The sequence below is a fragment of the Drosophila takahashii genome, chromosome 2L (assembly GCF_030179915.1).
Source record: "Drosophila takahashii strain IR98-3 E-12201 chromosome 2L, DtakHiC1v2, whole genome shotgun sequence".
Classification (NCBI taxonomy): Eukaryota; Metazoa; Arthropoda; class Insecta; order Diptera; family Drosophilidae; genus Drosophila; species Drosophila takahashii.
The window spans coordinates 19134275-19151250 of record NC_091678.1 but is presented as its reverse complement, the minus strand read 5'-3'; the positions used below and the strand labels follow the sequence as shown (position 1 = coordinate 19151250).

General features: G+C 42.7%; 1 protein-coding gene across 13 annotated transcripts; it reads left to right on the top strand.

Annotated features, from left to right (window-relative positions):
- Window positions 1-842: 842 nt before the first annotated feature.
- crol (crooked legs) lies at window positions 843-16834 on the top strand. 13 transcript variants are annotated; one of them, XM_070217135.1, is made up of 8 exons: window positions 2381-2534; window positions 4335-4452; window positions 7315-8833; window positions 10834-11001; window positions 12117-12287; window positions 12372-12857; window positions 13876-14088; window positions 14178-16834. In XM_070217135.1, exons 3-8 carry the CDS (start codon window positions 7744-7746, stop codon window positions 14789-14791), a joined length of 2742 nt encoding a protein of 913 aa, XP_070073236.1. In that variant the 5' UTR covers window positions 2381-2534; window positions 4335-4452; window positions 7315-7743; the 3' UTR covers window positions 14792-16834. The 13 variants fall into 13 exon arrangements, with proteins under 13 accessions (XP_070073223.1, XP_070073236.1, XP_070073249.1 ...); XM_070217127.1 differs by having other exon boundaries at window positions 2382-2534; window positions 7315-7411; window positions 7525-8917; window positions 12117-12857; XM_044395231.2 differs by having other exon boundaries at window positions 2382-2534; window positions 7315-8917.
- Window positions 16835-16976: the final 142 nt, after the last annotated feature.

Sequence of the window (16976 nt, the reverse complement as noted above, 5' to 3'; positions counted from 1 at the left end):
ATAGCTGTTGTTTTGAATTACTTTCAAGTCTGGAATGGGAAACAATATTTAAAATCCTTTCAAAAAATTCTTTAAGTCAGCCGAAACATTTTTTTCTAAATATTTACTTTAGATCAATTTTAAAATTTCTATCAAGTTTTGTGAAATAATATCTCAAAATCTTCGATCCAAAATTATTTTTTAAAGTAAAAAAAAGTAGCTCGCAGAATCGTAACTTTAATTTGGAAGATCTTTAAATCACCAAATTTTTTATTTTTGAGGTTATTTTTTTACAAAAGCAATGTTTTCTAGACCATAAAAAATGCTTTTGTGTATTTGTCAAAATTGGTAATATAAATTTAAATAATTTATTGGTTGTTGTAGAGTTCAACTGCTTCAAAAATGGTTAAACTATCACATATTACTTTAGGTGATATGATGTGAGCCTTTATAAAAATACGGTGTTTGTTATATTATTTAAACAAGGATTGGCTATAACTAATATTTCTAATTAAGTGTAAAATTAGAAACAAACCGAATGCAATTTGCAAAATACAACATTAAAACAAGAAGCATTCTAGTGAATGCTTAACTATTTCTAGTTAATAAATAATGTAATCTAGGCTTATATCGAAAATCAATTTTAAATCTTAAGTGAAAGTTTTAACAAGCGGAGACTCCTACCAGTCATTTCATAAGCCAAAAATATACCGCCGGCTGAAAAGTGAGGATGGTGTCTTGGCTAGGTTACCAAATACACCCCCCGCCGTTGCAGTATTACCGTTTTTGGAATTTCTTTTGGTATATTTGAGTAAACAAAACTGGTATATTCCATGGAGCCGGACGGTTATTACGCGGTCACACTGATACACTGCTTCTCTCGCTCTTCCGCCCGCAACTAAAACTCTGGATCCGCGTTAAATGTTAAGAAAATAAAGACACCGATCTAACTAATTAGCCAACTAAAAGTGTATGCTGTACAGTGCGCGCAATGCAGTTAGTGACCAGATGAGAGTGATAACCGCGATCGGGGGAAATACGGAGATATATAACTGGGATCGCCATTGAGCAATTCGAAAACGGCGTCTGTCGTCGACGAGGGACGCTGCTGCTGCAACCAGAAAAAGGAGTGGTAGCTGCTGCTTCGTTTTGTGGATAAAAACTAACTCAATCGCCTGGTGAGTGCAATTCGAATTGGCGAGTCCTGCACTCAAATTGGCCAATTGGACCCGGTCGAATTTTTGTGCTTAACCATTTTGCCGCCTTTTTGTGCCCAAGCCCCGAAAAAGCAGCACCATCAGTTGTCTGGGGGAGGGGGGAAGGGAGGGCAGAGACAGCGGCAGCGAATCGTTAATAAGAACAACGCAATCACACGCACACACATATGCAGGCTCTAGCACGCATTGTATCTGTATCTTGCGGTGTCTCTCGTACTCGCTCTCGCTCTCTCGCTGCCTCCACACCTCTTGCCAGTGCTGCTTGTCTAGCGATTTGGTAGCTGGGTTTGAGTGGTGCTATAATTGCAGGTGGACGGTGGACTGTCTTAAATGCTATTTGTTAGTTGTAAATATAGCTTTTACTCAGACACTCAGACAAAATCATTCATTTTCTATTGATATTTCCAATTCTGTTTTTAATTATTTTATTTGTCTGATATTTTAGTTTTGGTTAAAGTAAAAGACTAAAAAAGAACTGATATTTCTCATGTTCCTACTGCCAGGATTTCATTGAAAGGGTTTCCAGATAAAGCTTTGAGAAATATCGACAGTTTGCGATTTCTTTATATTTAATTTGTGGTTTAAAAAGTTTTGAATCAAAACATCGATATTATCGAATGGATCTTTTTATAAGATCGAAAATATAGATAATACGAAATAATGTTTCTATATGTTTTTACCTTTTTACTGAAAATGAGAAACTTGTTTTCTTGACAGACGGATTATACAAAAAGGGGTATGTCACCTCAGTAACTTCAAGGTTAATTTTATCTGATCTTTTGAATTACTTTTAAATTACGGGCTAAGATAATGACTTAAAAGTTTATATTAGCTTTCCAAGCCGATAAATAAATATATCGCTAGAAAGATCAAGTGTTCGCTTTATAAATGCCAGCACTGTCGATTACCAGGGCTGCGTGGACCACAAAAGGATGGCTACAAGTGCCAAGAAAGAGAGAGGATTGCCTTATTGTCAAAACGTTAAATAAGAATGTCGAACAAAGCAAAAAAAAAAAGTTCAGCAGGTAAAAACCCAAAACGAATCCGCGAGAGAGGGATCCTCTCGCCAAACCGGCTGCACTGGCTCTCCCACCGGACTTGTGTGCTTTCGGCTGCCGCCCGAACGCGCCGCACGAAGAACTTTACATCGCCTGCTCGCCTTCTGCTGCCTCCGCGTCTCATTCAGTTTTCAGTTTGCTTTGCTCTGTTCGCCGTTCACCACCGCCTCTCACCCGCGCGGCGTTTCGATTCTGATTGCCACTACTGTTGCACACAAACACACGCACACGGCCGGAGAGTGTGTCCGTGTGCCCGCCACCACCACCACTGCAATATCAAGTAAATTTTCATATACTGGCGTCATAAGAACGAACAACCGTACTTTTAAAAAGCTTGTAAAAACTGCAGTGCCGACGGAGGGGTGGGGATGCAGGTAGAGGGGGGTGGGGCCGAGGGGTGGGGGGTAGTAGCGGGAGGACCGGGGCTGATTGGAAACAATTGTGTTTATTTGTGAAATTCGCAGGCAAAAAAGAATGCGAGAAATATTAATCAAATGACTTTGCGGTCGACTTTGCTGCCAGTGTATTGGTGTGTGAGAGTGCGAGAGTATCTGTGAGTGTGATTTTGTATGTGAGCTGCGCACATCCACAGCCACAGAGTTCCCATTAACGTCATCATCGTGTCATTCTTGCAAGAAGACGATGGGAGAGGAGAGAGGCGGGGACGCAGGGTTGCATTTTTCTGAAATTTATTAACATTATGCCACTTGGAGCGATCCGATCGGCAGCGCTCTTTGAATTGGCAATATTTCGCCGCCATATGTTAGAACGAAACTCCTTTGGCTTTTCCAATTGCCCACCGAACGTTTGTCAGTCTGTTTTGTTTAACAATTATGAAATGCACACTAATTGGCTGTAATGAAAATGTGACTCTCCAACTCGATCCTCCATCTCCTTTCGCCCATTCGATTCGCCGCTCTCTCGCTCGAAATTTGAGCGACAGCCAAACAAAATTAAAAATAAAAAAAGCGGCAGCGGCGGCAATAATTATAACTATAACTCGAGTTTCGGATCTCGGCATATAGAATGTGAGCCAAAAGGCAAAACTTGTATTGTATCGACGCGCCGCCTGTACTCGCTTCCATCTCTCTCTCCCTCTCTCGCGCTCGCTGCTCCCGCTCTCGCTCTCTCAGCTTTCATTTTTTTGTCTCGCCTCGCTTTATTTTGTACTTACGCTTTGCGATTCAATTCGTTTTTATTGGTTTTCCGCTTTAGGCGGCTGGGAATTGTACGTAGCGTCGTTCGTGCAAAACGTTGTTGTTGTTGCTGCGCCCACTGGGGGCGGGGGATGGGGTGGCGTTGTCGTTCAATGAATAATGAGAGACAATGTAAGGCAAAGAGAGCGAGAGAGGCAGACGGGCCATCGAGAGCGAGCGAAACAAGAACAACACATATAAAAAAAAGCAAAGCAAAGCCGTGTACAAAAGTGCACGAAAAGCCGTGGGCAAGGGAACGAAGAGGAGGAGGCGGGACAGCAAGAAAGAAAAGATACAACTTTTTTTCCCTGCTGGCAGCCAAAAGCAAAGCACGGTGGGGAGCGGGAGAAAAGGAGGAGAGGAGGCCCCCCGTCTAGAATCTAGAAGAAAAGCAGAGAAGACTGACTGGCTGAGATGCACGCACGCACATACAGCTCTTCTAGATATAGATACAATTAATTTGATTTGTTAGCACCGCTCGTTCGCCCGAATGGGGAATATAGTTGGAAATGTAAAATTTGCAATACCCCCTCCCCACCCGATCCGCCCCCTTTCAAATTCAATTCCCATTCCCTTTCCAATTAGAGTTAGAATATTTTTGCTCTTCCTACCACGCAGACGCAGCTTTGGTTTAGATGTGTTGGTGACTTTTGCATATATTGGCTGCAAATAAATTTTCGCTTGATTTGCTATCGCCCCCCGTCCACTCTTCTCTGCATGTGTGTGTGTCTGCGTGGAAGTGGAACTGAAAATGAAACTGGAAGCAAAGGGAAAAGGGGAAACTGTACCGCGGGCCGTTTGAATATTTCGCGTAAACATAAACACCGCAAACAAACTGTTGCTCACTGGTTATTATTGTTGCCATGCCTCCCCTCTCGTTTCAGCGCTCAGGTGGCCCGAAGGAACGTCCCCGTATCCATCTAAATATATACCTCCAAGTCCGCTCCTGGCGAGCCCCCCAGTGAAATCGCCTGAACCGGGCCAAAAAGAGAACCACATGAGGTAAGTGATTTCAATTGCTGTCACATCAAAATACAGGGTGACTCTACAGCTCACCGCTCACCACCCAAAGGGGTAATTCCACCCCATTTATTGCGGAATATTTTGTTGTGCCATATGGCCTATTGTTTTCATAAAGAAAAGCGGCGTTTTGGAAATTTATAATCCTTTTTGTAAACACTAAATAGGATGGAAAACTACTGTGAATCTTTGGGCATTCATTTATTCATGTAGTAAATCCGTTAAGTTATTAATAAGTTTTTTTGTTTTTTTCTGTCGAAGTAAAAATTTCAAATATCTTAAAATATTTCAATTTCACCAAATATTTTAACAGTTTAACAGGTAACAGTTATGTTTAAAAAAAAAACAGATTTTAGATATTATTATAAACTTATTTCAACGTGTTATTTCCAATTTAAGATTATGAGGCTCAAACCTTTCTCGAAAAAAGTTATATTGGAGACGAACCTAAGACACCGGGTCTAAGATCTGTGATAATGGCCAAATATATTAGCCAGTTTCTCGCTCAGGCACCGATTTACAAAGTCAGGCTTCATAAATTGACTTACATTAAGCCTCGACACCTTGCGAATAAAAGCGACTATAAAATGTTAATTTGTGGATTGATCTTTTTGAGATACTTGAAATTCTCTTTAATGTCTAAGCTTCATTCCCATCATTATGTTAAGCTAAATGCTTCTAGAAATCTGAGATATTTTCCAACCTACTTTTAGCTTGAAGTAAACATAAGTTGGCGTACAAAAGTACTTAGAGCCACCAACGTATAATACCTTAAATACTTTGTTAAATTTGTTCTTTTCTAAAAGTTCTTAAAGAGGAATATAAGGGAGCTTACGAATTTTTGACCCTAAAATAAGAGATGTAAATAAGATGTCAAAAATTGTAACACAATTTTATTGATATGGTACCCCCGTTTGCGGTTTGCACTCGATTAATTCGTTTTATAGCGATGCTTGAGTTACAGTTACTTAATATGGGGCGGGGGACCACCCCCTTGCAGATTGGGCCATTTGTCTTGTGTTTTGTGCTTGGCTTCATCAGCACTTTACATGCTCCAAACGAAACCCACCCACTTTTTTGTCTTTCTGCCCGGGCTTGGCACTCGCACACACATGTGCGTGAAAAAGATATATGTATTTGAGCATTTGCACACACACACAAACTTGAAATCATTCCTACCTCACCACATTAAAAGTGGCGCCCTTTTTAGTGTCCTTTCTCCCGTTCCTCGCTCTCCTCTATGTTTGCTGAATTATTTGCTCCAGAAAAACAAGAGAGTGTGAGAGAGCAATCAGTGGGGGCTCCTCTCTCCTCTCCCTCACTCTCTCTTCCATTTGCTTAGCCTGTAAGCTGTAAGCTGTAACTGTAAAGCGCTTAGCGAAAAGGGACAAAACCAGGACCTATGCAAACACTCCCCTCTTCTCCCGCTCATGCGCGCGCTCTCCCTCCCTGTGCTGTTGGCTCCCCTTCCTAACCTCTCGCACTCTCTCATCTATCTTTAATTCGCAGCTCGGTTTTTCCTAAACACGCACACACTTACGCGTTGTCTTTAATCGATTTGTACTTCTTGATATTTACATCAGCTCCCCACTCTTACACCCCACTCTTTCTGCTCTACCCTGTCTCGTTGCGCGCTCTCTCTCACTGCTTGCATTCTCTGATTGGATATCTAAATCCTGGATCCTGCCCCTCCCTCAGTTTACCAGCCTCAAATCCCAGCTCCACTCCCTTTTTTCGCTTCCCTTGTCATTCGTTTTGCTGCCTTTTGCCATTTACAATTTATATAAAGTTATTTCATTGTGCTCACTCTGCTTCTGGCCCTTCTCCTTCTTCTTTCTCTTCTTGTGCTGATGAAGACATAGCAATATGGGTATGTGTTGGTATTGGTGTGGGTGTGGGTGTGAGTCCTGCGGTCCGCTAATGGGCAATTTATATCACTTTTAATGCCCAGCAGCAAAATCAATAAACTGGCCAACATCTTTTTACATAAATTAGTCCTGGGTGATGATTGTTTGCTGTAAGTGGATATGAGTATGAGTATGAGTATGTGTGTGGATTTAGGGCTCAACTGTACTTGCATTATGTATGTACAATGTACACACATGCAGATGACATTCGCATTGTTGAAGGGTTAACGGTCGCACATTGCACTGCAAATCCGTTATGTCCTTCAGCAGCAGAATCCTGACAACATTCCAAGAGAATACCATACCAAACCCCCCAAATGGCATATGGATAGATTATTTTTAAGGATGTTATGGGTAAAACGCCTTGGGGTATGCATCGAATTCTTTGAATTTGGAAAACTTTATATTCCAGTTTGTTTTTAAAACCATATTGTAGCCATAGTCAGATGTTATGGGTAGAACGCCTTGGGGTATGCATCGAATTCTTCGAATTTGGAAAACTTTATGTTTCAGTTTGTTTTTAAAACCAGCCTTAGTCAGAATTGAGCTTAACTAACATCCAAAGATTCTATTACCATTTAATTCATGACTAATTTTGTAACTATGAGCCATTAAAACTGTTTATTAATCTCCTATCTCGTTTACTTTTATTTGGTTTATTTACAAATTGTCTTAATAATGCAAATAAGAAAAAAAATTAATAATTATAATTTCCTGTTGAATCATCTAAGGATTTAAGAACACAAATATTAAATAGATAAAGATAAAAAAATTAAAAATTATAATTTCCTGTTAAATGTTCATGGAAATATGTTAAGGCTAAGCATACAATCATACAATTATTATTTATTATTTCACGCCCTCTAAGAACCTAATATAAAAAATCCTTCCCCTTTTTCGAAAAGATTTGATTTCAATTAATTTCATCCATTTCCAGGTGAACGATAGGAATTGGCTGAGCGCCAATTACACACACTCTACACACGGATCAACTGTCTCACCAACACCCCCACAGGAGAAGCAGCAATTTCATGGTAATTGTCCCCCGTCAGCGACGAAAGATACAGACCAAGAAAAATACCTGAGCAGCCAGAGATTAAGTGACACCACCTCTCCACCTTCCACTTGCATTTTTTGTTTGTTGTAGCCACGCTCAGCGAAAGCAGTCGACAGCAGCAACAACAGCAATATGTAGGCGCTCCACAGCAGCAACAACAACACATGAAATACAAGCAAGAACAGCAGCAACAACAACAAGAACAACAACCCCCCAACAACAAAACAAACATAAAACGACATAATTAAGTTATAGAAATCAGGGAACGAGCAACGCCGCAACGATCTTCGCCAGGATCTGCACACAAGAATGCAGCACGTGAGCGCTGCTAGCTCGGTGCCATCAGTAGTAGCCCCTGTTGTGACCACTGGTGGGACGACGATCACCTTGGGCGGCCCACCGCCGCTCCCCAAATCGGAGCACAAAGAGGATGGCAAGCCGCCGCACGGCATCGAGATGTACAAGGTGAACATCGAGGATATTTCGCAGCTCTTTACCTACCACGAGGTCTTTGGCAAGATCCACGGCGATGTGGTCAATCATCAATTGGCGGCGGCCCACGGTGGGCAATTGCCACCACCTCCGCCGCTGCCGCCGCAGGTCAGCAGCCATGCGGCAAGTGCAGCGGCAGCAGCAGCAGCCGCATCGACTAACAATGCCGCCGTTGCAGCGGTAATGGCCTCAGCGAATGCAGCAGCAGCGGCGGCGGCAGCTGCATCGGCGGGCGGACAGCAGCAGCAACAGCAACAACTACCGCCGGCAACCAGCGGCAATGGGGGCCAGCAGGTGACGGTAACGACGACCAGCAGCTCGACAAGCAGCGGCGGCGGGAGCACCACCAGTGGGGGCACCACGACCACGGCGGGTGAGTTGCTAATGCCTAAAATGGAGGGCGGCATACATGGCGTGGACGGCAGCGGCAATGGCGGCAATGGCGGCGGGCAGAACGTGGCGCTGGCGCCGGACGGTACGCCCATTGCGACGGGGACGCATGTCTGCGATATCTGCGGCAAGATGTTCCAGTTCCGGTACCAGCTGATCGTGCACCGGCGCTACCACAGCGAACGGAAGCCGTTCATGTGCCAGGTGTGCGGCCAGGGCTTCACAACATCGCAGGATTTGACGCGCCACGGCAAGATCCATATTGGCGGGCCCATGTTCACCTGCATCGTGTGCTTCAATGTGTTCGCGAACAATACGAGCCTGGAGCGGCACATGAAGAGGCACTCAACGGACAAACCGTTCGCCTGCACCATTTGCCAAAAGACCTTTGCCCGCAAAGAGCATCTGGACAATCACTTCCGCTCGCACACGGGCGAAACGCCCTTCCGTTGCCAGTACTGCGCCAAGACGTTCACGCGCAAGGAGCACATGGTCAACCATGTGCGCAAACACACGGGTGAGACGCCACATCGTTGCGATATTTGTAAGAAGTCCTTTACGCGCAAGGAACACTATGTTAACCACTACATGTGGCACACTGGTGAGTGTGATTGATTGGTGGGGGCGGACAATGCGAGCGGCGAGCGCCAAAAACAAACAAACAAAAAGACAGATCAGAATCTCTCAGAACTAAAAACCAAACTCCAGTCAGACCAAATTATATCCATAGAGTACAAGAACAAGAACAACAGCCATCACCACATCACACCAACCAACCAAAAAACCAACCAAGAACCAAATCAAAAAAATTCAACCAACCAACCAAAAACCAATCAAAAAAGAATTGACAAAAAGCACCGCAAAAAAAAAATATATATATTATAAACTTCATCGTGCGTCCTACGTCTTCTTCCACCCACTCTCTTACACTCTTCTATCTCGCTCATCGCTTGTGCTTCTTCTACCCGCCAACTCCCACAGTCCCGCCCACTGTACTCACACAGAGAGAAAAAAGTATTAACTCAAATTGGTCGTACATTTGGTATTAGATCTTTCCTATCAAAAAAATTAAATATAAAAAATTCACTTGAAATCATTCAAAATTTCATTCCGTCTCAAAATTCCATTGTTTGAAATAAAACACTACATCTATATGAAAAATATTTAACATTTAAGAAATGATTTAAACTTAAAAGCATTTTTATCGCTTTTAGAATTTTTTTTATTTCTGTTGGAGGTATTTTCAATGAAATAAGATATGACATCCCAAAAGATTTTAAAAAATATTTTTTTAAATCTTCCGAGTTCTTAGAACCAATCTGAAAGAAATCCAATAATGCTGATAATTGTACTCATTTTTTTTCTCTGTGCCGAACTAACGCTTCAAGCGAAGGAATCTCCAGAGATTTGGAGAACGCTTCTCGCCTAATCCCGCTACAAAATAAAAAGAAAACACGCTCACTCGCTCATACCGCTCCATTTCCCCCCAACCATGATCTCTGCATCACACATCCCCAGCTTCACCACGTCTAAATCATGCTCACATGCACCACCAATCCAAAACACACACTCTTCATCCAGTGCTCGCTCCACTCCACCACTCCAAGTCCAAGTCCAATCCTTCACTCCCGATTCGATTCGATATATAAAATGCCTGTGTAACTTTGTCTACGCTCTCTCTGCTGTCGAAACAGGGTGCCCAAAGCAAAGAAAAGTCAAGAAAAGAAAAGTTCGTTGTTGCTGCTTGTCGATTGCCAACGTCTCTGTGTAACTGCGACATTTAACACTCGATCACACAAAAGCAATTGGAACACACATACACACAACACAAGACATAACCAGCTCACCTGCATAATAAATATCTGCTATGTAGGGATCTACTATCTTTAGCTCTTTGGCGAAACTTTCTTTCGGAACTCCACGTTCCACAATACAAAGTCAAAGCATCCTGGAGACGACCAGCATTGAGTAGAAGCAGAGTTGACAGGCACACACAAAACAAAAAACACACATCCAATGAACATCCACACCACATACAATCCACATCACATCTGACACCACCACCACCACCACGCCCACGTCCATATGCCCGAGCCAGCAGCCTCCGTTCGCTTCGTTCGTTCGAAACCACAACAACGCAAGCCACGGCCAGTTTCACACCAAAAAACAGAAAAGAAAGATGAAAGATTTAAATGAAAAAAAAAATTAAATTATAAACCCACCCACCCACGCAGCCACCCAACCACTAAACAAAAAAATGAAATAAAAGTAACTGGTGCGCGGGGATGGGTCGGGGGATCTGAAATTTTGTTTTTTCTCCAATCTGCCACTAGTTCTCCAAACGCTTCCCAACGATCCTTTTGGAGAAATAGCCGACAGATACGAGTTGTGAGAGAAAAAAGAAAATGCTTGCGCTAACGAATGCGATTTTGTCTTGTCGAACGAGATCAAAAGCCATTCCCTATATACAACAATTCCGTTTTGTTCTGCCTCCCCTCTCCAAAAAAAAAAATTCAGGTCAAACGCCCCATCAGTGCGATGTCTGCGGCAAGAAATACACGCGCAAGGAGCACCTAGCCAACCATATGCGATCGCACACCAACGAGACGCCGTTCCGTTGCGAGATCTGTGGCAAGAGCTTTAGCCGCAAGGAGCACTTCACCAATCACATACTCTGGCATACAGGTAAAGAGACAAAACGAATCGTAAGCCCGCCTCTGACTCCGCATCCTGATTTCCGATTCCTGAGTCCACGAACGATCCTGCCAAATCCAGAACCATATTTAAAGGTTCCTTCCTCCAGCTACTACAGTCCACGACACATCAAAAATACCTTGTATACACAGACACTTGGCGGCGCATTTGGTGCAAAGGCAGCAGCGATAACGAACTCTCGCTAGGATTGGGGGTTAAAACCTGTCATTTATTTTAATTTTTAGGATTTACTTAGCTTATCGAAGATATAATAATATCTTTAAAGTAGTTTTCTTTGTTGAACAATTTTAATGTATTCTTTCATCATATCTTTTATATGATTTCTTTTTAAATATCGCATCTATTTATTATAACTGAAAATCTCTAACCACGTTTTAAAAATATTATTGATATGAGATAACTTAGCTAGTTGTTTAAAACATTTAAATTTTCGCAAAAGAATATTAGATTAGAAAATATATATATTGATTTGTATTGCAAATACAATTAGTTCGAATTATGTTATAATTGTGTTCGAGTTAAGTTATAGTTATGATCGAGTTAAAAAAAAATTTGCCTTTTTAAAATCACAGTAATTTTTTTTATTTTTTTGATTTTATATTAACGATTTCAATTTATTTTATAATGTTTTCCTAACGCTACAAGTTGATAACTTATAATTAGTTGCCTTTTTAAAATCACAGTTTTTTTTTATTTTTTTACAATTTGGATTAACGATTTCAATGTATTTTATATTGTTTTCCTAACGCGACAAGTTAATAACTTAAAGTTAATGCGATAGTCACGTATTATATTAAAATACTTCGAACTTTTTAAGTATGTTAGTAATACATGTAGTATCAACTTGGGTTTTATACTTTGTATGCCAGCTATTTTGCTAAAATGTCGCTGCAACTTAAACATACTGTCGCCTAGACAGGATGCATCCAAAAACCAAGCCACGCCAGGTGTCCAGTGACCCGCATCCAGCTAGTCCATACCATGACCGCCCCGCACCCCCCCATCCATTTCCCTTAGCGATGATTACTAATCTCTAAATGTTTTCTCGTCCCATCCGCGCGACACACACACATTTGCCACGCAAGCAGGCGAGACGCCGCACCGGTGCGACTTCTGCTCCAAGACGTTTACGCGCAAGGAGCACTTGCTAAACCACGTGCGCCAGCACACGGGAGAGTCGCCGCACCGCTGCTCCTACTGCATGAAGACGTTCACGCGCAAGGAGCACCTGGTCAACCACATACGCCAGCACACGGGTGAGACACCGTTCAAGTGCACGTACTGCACGAAAGCGTTCACGCGCAAAGATCACATGGTTAATCATGTACGGCAACATACAGGCGAGTCGCCGCACAAGTGCACGTACTGCACCAAGACGTTCACGCGCAAGGAGCACCTGACGAACCATGTGCGCCAGCACACGGGCGACTCCCCGCACCGCTGCTCCTACTGCAAGAAGACGTTCACGCGGAAGGAGCATTTGACGAACCATGTGCGCCTGCACACGGGCGACTCGCCGCACAAGTGCGAGTACTGCCAGAAGACGTTTACGAGGAAGGAGCACCTCAACAATCACATGCGCCAGCACTCGAGCGACAATCCGCATTGCTGCAACGTTTGCAACAAGCCGTTTACGCGCAAGGAGCACCTGATCAATCATATGTCGCGGTGCCACACCGGCGACCGTCCCTTCACCTGCGAGACGTGCGGCAAGTCGTTCCCGCTCAAGGGCAACCTGCTCTTCCATCAGCGCAGCCACACGAAGGGCCAGGAGATGGAGCGACCCTTTGCCTGCGAGAAGTGCCCCAAGAACTTCATCTGCAAAGGTGAGTGAGTGCGCTCGATGATTGCTGCTGTGCGTTGCATGCATCCAGTGGAGGCACGCGTGGCGTGGCGTCAGCATAGTGTCCCAGCCCCAGCTCCAGCTGCAGTTGCAAGCCAAAAAAACTAAAACCCCCAGCCCGATCCCGATACCGATCCCGTCCTGCCTTCCAGTTGCTGTTGTGGGTATTGCTCTCACATTTTTTTTGGGGGGAAACGTCTAGTTAGAAATCTAAGGAAAATGTATTTCTTACAAAATTGTTAATGTTGAAGGATATAATACATGCAGAGACTGTTTCTTGTGCATTTATTGTTATAATTGTAATAAATCTTTTAATATTCATAGCCTTTTTTATAGCAAGAAACAGCCTCCAAAGTTAAATCCACAGCAGTCTTGAAAAAAATGTTCGTACGAATACAAAAAACTATGCATATTTGAGTACAAACATTGTACAGGTTAATAATTTTAAATTTGTGATCATCACTAATAATGAAATAATTTTAAAACTCATAATGTTTTCTATAAATTGCAACAAATTATATTTATATCTATCTATCTACAAAAATTGTATTTCTTACAAAATTGTTAATGTTGAAGGACCAAATACTTGCGCAGATTGTTTTTTGTGCATTTATTCTTTTATTTGTAATTAATCTATTAATATTAAAGCTATTTTTATATCAAAAAACAGGTTTCAAGTGAAATGCACAAAAGTCCTGAACAAAATCATATTACGAATACAAAAAACTATACACATTTGCATATAAACATTATACAGATTAATAGTTTTAAATTTGTGATGATCACAAATAATGAAAAAATTGTAAAACCCATAATGTTTTATATAAATTGTAACAAATTATATTTAAGTCTGACCAGACGTTAACCCCTTGAGCCCAATTTGTATGCAGACGACAGCGACTGTGAGAGCAATTCCCCCGAAAAACCTACCCGAGCCATTTTCGAAATTCGAGATCCCCGACGATCAGATCTTCATGTCGCTTCCATTGTCCGTTTCGCAGGTCACTTGGTCTCGCACATGCGCTCCCATTCGGGTGAGAAACCGCACGCGTGCACTCTGTGCAGCAAGGCGTTCGTCGAGCGCGGCAATTTGAAGCGCCACATGAAGATGAATCATCCGGATGCTATGATGCCGCCACCACCCGTGCATCCGCATCCGCAAATACCGGCTGGTGTGCTGACGCAAGTCAAGCAGGAAGTGAAACCGATCATAAGTGAGTCGGCAAACACACGACTGCGCTAGCGCAAGCGAGTCTCCAAGCGCCAAAGTTGCCCATTTTAACCGGCCCTCCTACCGTTTCAGTTCCCCACCACTCGGCGACCACCACGATGCACACCATCCAGCAAATTACGGCGGGCGCGGCGGGCGGAGCCGGAGCAGTGCAGCTAACACCGGGCCTGGTGCCCCTGGTCACCTCGACGCTCATCTCGCACAATGCGGCCGCCCAGCAGCAGTCGCAGAAGAATCAGGCAGCCGCCGCAGCAGCTGCCCAGCAGCAGGCCGCAGCAGCCGCGGCTGCTCAACAGCAGGCAGCGCAACAGGCGGCACATCAGCAGCATCAACAGCAAGTGGCCGCCCAGCATCAGCAGCAGGCGGCAGTGGCTGCCCATCAGCAGCAGCAACAGCAGTTGCAGCAGCAGCAGCAACTCCTGCAGTTGTCCATCCAGCAGGCGGCTCACCATCATCAGCAAGAGCAGCATCGCCAGCAGCAGCAGCAGCAACACCAGCAGCAGCAACAGCAGCAGCAGCAGCATCACCAGCAGCAACAGCAGGGTCATCCTCAGGCGCCGCCGCCACAGCAGCAACAGCAGCCGCCGCCAATCGCCTTGATCAGCGATCCCGGTGCTCTGGCACGCGCCGCCATCCAGCTGCAGCACCTGCCGGCGAACGTGGAACAGCACCCGGTTGTTTACTAACAGTAGCCCCTCCTGCACGGCTACACTCCCACCACAGCCCACTCGAGCAGCACGACCAGCACCTCCATAGCGGCTACGGCGTCGTCGCAAGCGGCGTGGTGAGGCTGAGGCCAGTGTGCTAGTGAGCTAGTGAGCCGAGCTGACGCGACATCTCTAAATAGGACACACACACGAACCATAACAAGCACACCCCATATAAGCAGCTAGTTGTATGTACAATAGTTTTAGCAGCGCGCTGGTTACGCTGATCTGTGGCCCCCAGACGATAGAGTAGTATGCAGGGGTTTTAGGGTGTATTGACTTTGAAACTAAGTTATCTTGGGGGATTCTAAACCATTTTATCCAAAAGAGAAACATCATTTTTCGATGCCTTAAAAATGTCTATATTTTAAAACAGAAAATTTAATGTATGTATTTCATTTATGACAATATGCTCTGGAATTTATCTGATTTTTAAAATTTCTAGAGATTTCTGTGGCACCCCCAAATAATAACAAAATTCATATTGCTTTTGGTCCCCCAAAAATCAAAACACCCTAGAAAGTCAAGTACAGATTGTGCTCTGTACTCCCAAATGCCATACGCACTCGTCTTTGAGCTATCTTCCTCATTTCCCAATCGCAAACGAACTCAACACTCCTTAACTAGTCTGCCGCCGCCAGCTTTAACGTGCAATACGAATCATCTCATAGTTTGTTCTCGGTATCTCTCTTTGTGTATCTTTAATGCTTAGACGCCTAGCGTCTAATTTTATTCACGTGTTTTCAACATTTCTGAAATGTGTGCCAGGCGGCGCGTGGTTTTGGATAAGTCGATTTCTAATTGTTACTTAGCTGCGCTCAGTACATCAATCGCTCCCAAAAGCCAATTCGACTCATCCACTCTTCTCGCTAGACACTTTAATGAAGGGGTTTTTGTGGCCGTAACCAGCGAAAGCGCACCATCTTGTATTTTTATTGTGTTTTGACTAAGTTATGATTATATCCATACGGAGCGACATTCATAGAAAGCATCCTCATCATACATAAACATATGCAGCATATGCATAGGCATACAATTATAATATATACTTATAGTTTGTAAATAACACGCAACAAGACCCTTGGAAATCTATCGAAAATTTGTATCACAATTGTATTATTTTTGCATTTTCCAAGGAGGATAATTGATAACGAGCAAAAACGCGTACACTTTCACATATATTGGCCAAGTGTAGTCCTTAACCCAGTTTACAATGTCGAGCCCCGAAAGTGGGGGCTGTGATCATTATGAGATATATATTATTATGTGACAATGGAAAATGAAGCAGCATAACAGCAGACACGACTAACGAGATAATGAAAAGGGATTAAACAAACAAATTATTATATTTAATGTTAGTTGAACTACTAAAAGTAATAGTTGAGAACACGGATCGCAAGAATGGAGAGGATAGGAGTCCCGAATGAGCGAGCGAGTAGTTTTTAGTTGGGCGTGTCGCCCAATCATTATAATTACAATTACAATTACGATTATGATATATGAATACTAAACCTATAACAACAAGTTATTACCCCACTATTAAAGTTAACAAACAACAACAACAACAACCCATACATATATATATACGACTAGGCACAACTCTAAAATTAATTACATATAACCCTAAACTGTGCTTATGTTGAAAACAACAAACATTAAGAACAAGTTAAAACAGTAACGAAATGAAAGTGAAACAATTAACGAGAAAGCCCCAAGCGCCACAAGCAACAACATATCTGCTTTAAATTTTACAAAAAAAATAAAACTGAAAATTAAAAAAAATATAAACATATTAAACATGAGTCACCGTTTAATAATTTTACGAGGAATCACAAAACACAAAAAAACAGACACACTGACAGACACACACGCCCACACATTATGCTTCCTTTTAAATGCAACATTTTACACATTTAATTGTCAAGAATTAAATGCTTAAAATACAATTTAAATTTAATTTAACAAACTGTAACTTTACACGAATAAACGGAAAATGTAAAACTGTTTGTTTGACCATTTGAAGACACGACTTGGTTTTATTTAACTTAATCTAATTTATTCAAGTTTATAGGCAGCAAAGTGAAAGTTTTAAATACACTAAGAATGCAGGGAACAATTGAAAATTGTAAAAAAAACATCATTTAAACATTCAACATGTGCATGT

Coding starts and splice junctions, on each gene's coding strand:
- crol (XM_070217122.1), top strand. CDS start 7,744: ATGCAGCACGTGAGCGCTGCTAGCTCGGTGCCATCAGTAGTAGCCCCT. Junction 8,918..10,833: donor CCACTACATGTGGCACACTG/GTGAGTGTGATT, acceptor AAAAAAATTCAG/GTCAAACGCCCCATCAGTGC. Junction 14,089..14,177: donor GGAAGTGAAACCGATCATAA/GTGAGTCGGCAA, acceptor CTACCGTTTCAG/TTCCCCACCACTCGGCGACC.